This window comes from Lactuca virosa, chromosome 2, assembly GCF_052849685.1.
Source record: "Lactuca virosa cultivar CGN04683 chromosome 2, Lactuca_virosa_CGN04683_v6, whole genome shotgun sequence".
In the NCBI taxonomy this organism is placed as follows: domain Eukaryota; kingdom Viridiplantae; phylum Streptophyta; class Magnoliopsida; order Asterales; family Asteraceae; genus Lactuca; species Lactuca virosa.
This window is the reverse complement of record NC_136427.1, coordinates 285,623,532-285,626,940: the sequence shown is the minus strand read 5'-3', so window position 1 is coordinate 285,626,940 and position 3,409 is coordinate 285,623,532. Positions and strand designations below refer to the sequence as shown.

Below are 3,409 nucleotides of genomic sequence, written 5' to 3'. Positions count from 1 at the left end.
AAAATAAATTTATGGTTCAAATTCAAAATCCTAACATGTTTTGAACCGTTTTATGATAGTATAATGGTATATTGTTTTGTTTTTTTTTTTCTACAAACGTTTGGTCGGTCTATCATTGTTGTTACAAATATTAATTAACATTTATTTATATGGCTTTTAAATGAATAGAATAAATGGATAAGAAAAAAAAAAAAAAAAGAGAAAAGGGGGAAATGATTTTGAAAATTTAAATAAATAAGGGGATGTGGGGCTTGTGGCCATCAAGACGTGTAATCCACCACCGTACATCAAGGATCTTAGAGATCAAGGCCATCCAACGGTTCATATTGAATCTCTCTCCTTCTATATCTTTTCCTACACTTCCATTTAATTTCTGGGCAAGACCTTCTCTCTGTTGCCATTTCTTTCGAAAATCTCCCACCTCATATCTCTTCCCACATCTACCGCCATTTTTCTTGCATTCCTCAGGTATGTTTCTTCACGTTCTTCGCGAATCCATTTTTTGTTTTTGTTTTTGATTTCGTTAGTAGATCCGTTCAATTCTGTCAGATTGTTTTTCTCCAATTTTAGGTAAAATTCTACTATTTCTCTACATAATGCTACGAATTTCGTCTATGCATGTCCAAAAAGTAGATTTCCCGTGCTTGTTAAATGCTAGCATTTTCATCTACCGCAGAGACTGTCGTTGAATTTTGTGATTATTTGTCGTTTGCAGTTTCTTTTTTCATATTCGTAGAAGATGAAAAGGCCAGACAGTAATTGTCATTTTCAGTAGACGTTAGGGTTTGCGACGTAGCTTTCGTTGCTATAATCGATTATCGATTTTTTTGCTTGTAAGCCTTAAGCAATTATTTGTACTTCGTCGTAATATTTCGAAAAAACTTCAATCTTGTGGTTCGACCATGGAGAATGATGAGATTCATCTATATCAATTTTGTTTTGACATGAAGCTACTCTTATAATTATGGATGTTTTGGGTTCATCTCCATCTCCATCTCCATGCCACTATAAAATTGGGTTCAGACGTCAGCGAATATTTTTTGCCGTATCAATCTGGTTGCAGTCCGTATAAAATACCTATTATCTTTGTCATTCTCTATGGTTGTATCGATCAGAGAATCTCAATTTGGCTCGATGCCATGATATCAGCATCTATCTACTATTATATCATGCCTTTTTTACTTGTAGTTTCTTCCATAATCTTGATCCTCTGATTAGGTTAGCACTTAGCAATATAACTTCTATTTGAGTTGCATACTTAAACTTTCACAATCATATCAATCTCACAATTGTATTAATGAATTATGTTTGTTCTGTAGGTAACATAAGATGGCAGACTCAGAGGACATTCAGCCCCTTGTGTGCGATAATGGAACTGGAATGGTTAAGGTACTTTATCTTCTCCCCCTTCCACACACACACACACGAAAACATAGAGTTAGTCTAAACCAGGTAAATCTCCATTACAGGCTGGTTTTGCTGGAGACGATGCTCCAAGGGCTGTGTTCCCAAGTATTGTAGGTCGTCCACGTCACACTGGTGTGATGGTTGGAATGGGCCAAAAAGATGCTTATGTAGGAGACGAGGCCCAATCAAAGAGAGGTATTTTGACTCTAAAATACCCAATTGAGCATGGAATCGTCAACAATTGGGATGACATGGAAAAAATATGGCATCACACCTTCTACAACGAGCTCCGTGTTGCTCCAGAAGAACACCCTGTTCTCCTAACCGAAGCCCCATTGAATCCCAAAGCCAATCGTGAAAAAATGACACAAATCATGTTTGAAACATTCAACGCCCCTGCCATGTATGTCGCCATCCAAGCCGTTCTTTCCCTGTATGCTAGCGGTCGTACAACCGGTAAGTCAAATAGAAACACTCATATACACAGTATCAGTGTTACTGTCAGTGTGTCAGACTGACATTGTTGTGTGGTGGTGCAGGTATTGTTCTTGATTCAGGGGACGGTGTGAGTCACACGGTCCCCATCTACGAGGGTTACGCCCTGCCACATGCCATCCTCCGATTGGACCTGGCTGGGCGTGACCTGACAGACAGTCTGATGAAGATCCTTACGGAACGTGGGTATTCATTCACGACCTCAGCGGAACGTGAAATTGTAAGAGACATGAAAGAAAAACTGGCGTATATCGCCCTTGACTATGAGCAAGAGCTTGAGACTTCTAAAACTAGTTCGTCTGTGGAGAAGAGTTACGAGCTGCCCGACGGGCAGGTCATTACAATCGGGGCAGAGAGATTCCGGTGCCCGGAGGTGTTATTCCAGCCTTCGTTGATCGGAATGGAAGCTGCGGGTATTCATGAGACTACGTATAACTCGATCATGAAGTGTGATGTGGATATTAGGAAAGATTTGTATGGAAACATTGTGCTTAGTGGTGGGACCACCATGTTCCCGGGGATTGCCGATAGGATGAGCAAGGAGATCACCGCCTTGGCCCCGAGCAGCATGAAGATTAAGGTGGTGGCACCCCCGGAAAGGAAGTACAGTGTCTGGATTGGAGGGTCTATTCTTGCATCACTCAGTACTTTCCAGCAGGTTTGTTTGCTTTTATTTTTTCATCATCTTTATGAATTACAATAAAGCAAAAAATAATGAATCTATATTTTTTTTTTGTTGTTGTTGCAGATGTGGATTGCGAAGGCGGAATATGATGAATCTGGTCCTTCGATTGTTCACAGGAAGTGTTTCTAGTTTGTGCAAGGGAAGGAAAGGTGTATTGAAGAAGATATTCAACATTTAATTTTCACATGTTACATGTCGTTTATGTCATCATAAATGTTGTTTTATTTTTATTTTTTGGTGAATGGTGAATGGTGATGTTGGGTTGAGAACGATTATTGTAACTTTCACAATTCTTTCATTTCAATCTCATTTTAGAAGCGGTATATCAATATGAATATCATCAAGTCATTTCTTTCACATTCCATTTATATTTTATTGGGAATCATAGTATCGGATTATGTTGGTTTACTACTGACTCCATAATCGCCCACGTTTGAATCGAGTGGGAGACATGATAAGTTTTGTTTTAGTAAAAATTATGTGTAAACTGGTTTTAACCTTGACTTCTTTATGACAACTTGTTATTTAATTCTTATCTACTAGTTTTATCAGATATTATCTTTAAAAATATTATATTTTTATTAATTATGATGAAAAAATATAATGTTTTTTCGTGACTTCTACTAGGAAAATTCAAATTAATATCAAATACAAGAAATATTCCACCAACTAAACAAACTATAACCAAACAGTTTAAATGAAGGCAAAACTACAAATGGTCGACTTTTGTTTTTTATTTTCCTTAGTAGAAATTCAAATATTATCTCATTTAATTTACATTTGTTACACATATAGCTTACAAAGTATATAAGCGTGGTAACT

At 37.4% G+C, this 3,409-nt stretch overlaps 1 protein-coding gene across 1 annotated transcript; it reads left to right on the top strand.

The window, feature by feature from the left end:
• The first annotated feature begins 340 nt into the window (after positions 1 to 340).
• LOC145161292 (actin-like) lies at positions 341 to 2,944 on the top strand. The gene is made up of 5 exons (XM_079080793.1): positions 341 to 468; positions 1,320 to 1,389; positions 1,470 to 1,863; positions 1,947 to 2,560; positions 2,651 to 2,944. The coding sequence occupies exons 2-5, from the start codon at positions 1,330 to 1,332 to the stop codon at positions 2,714 to 2,716; spliced, it is 1,134 nt and encodes a 377-aa protein (XP_078936919.1). The 5' UTR covers positions 341 to 468; positions 1,320 to 1,329; the 3' UTR covers positions 2,717 to 2,944.
• The last annotated feature ends 465 nt before the right edge of the window (positions 2,945 to 3,409 follow it).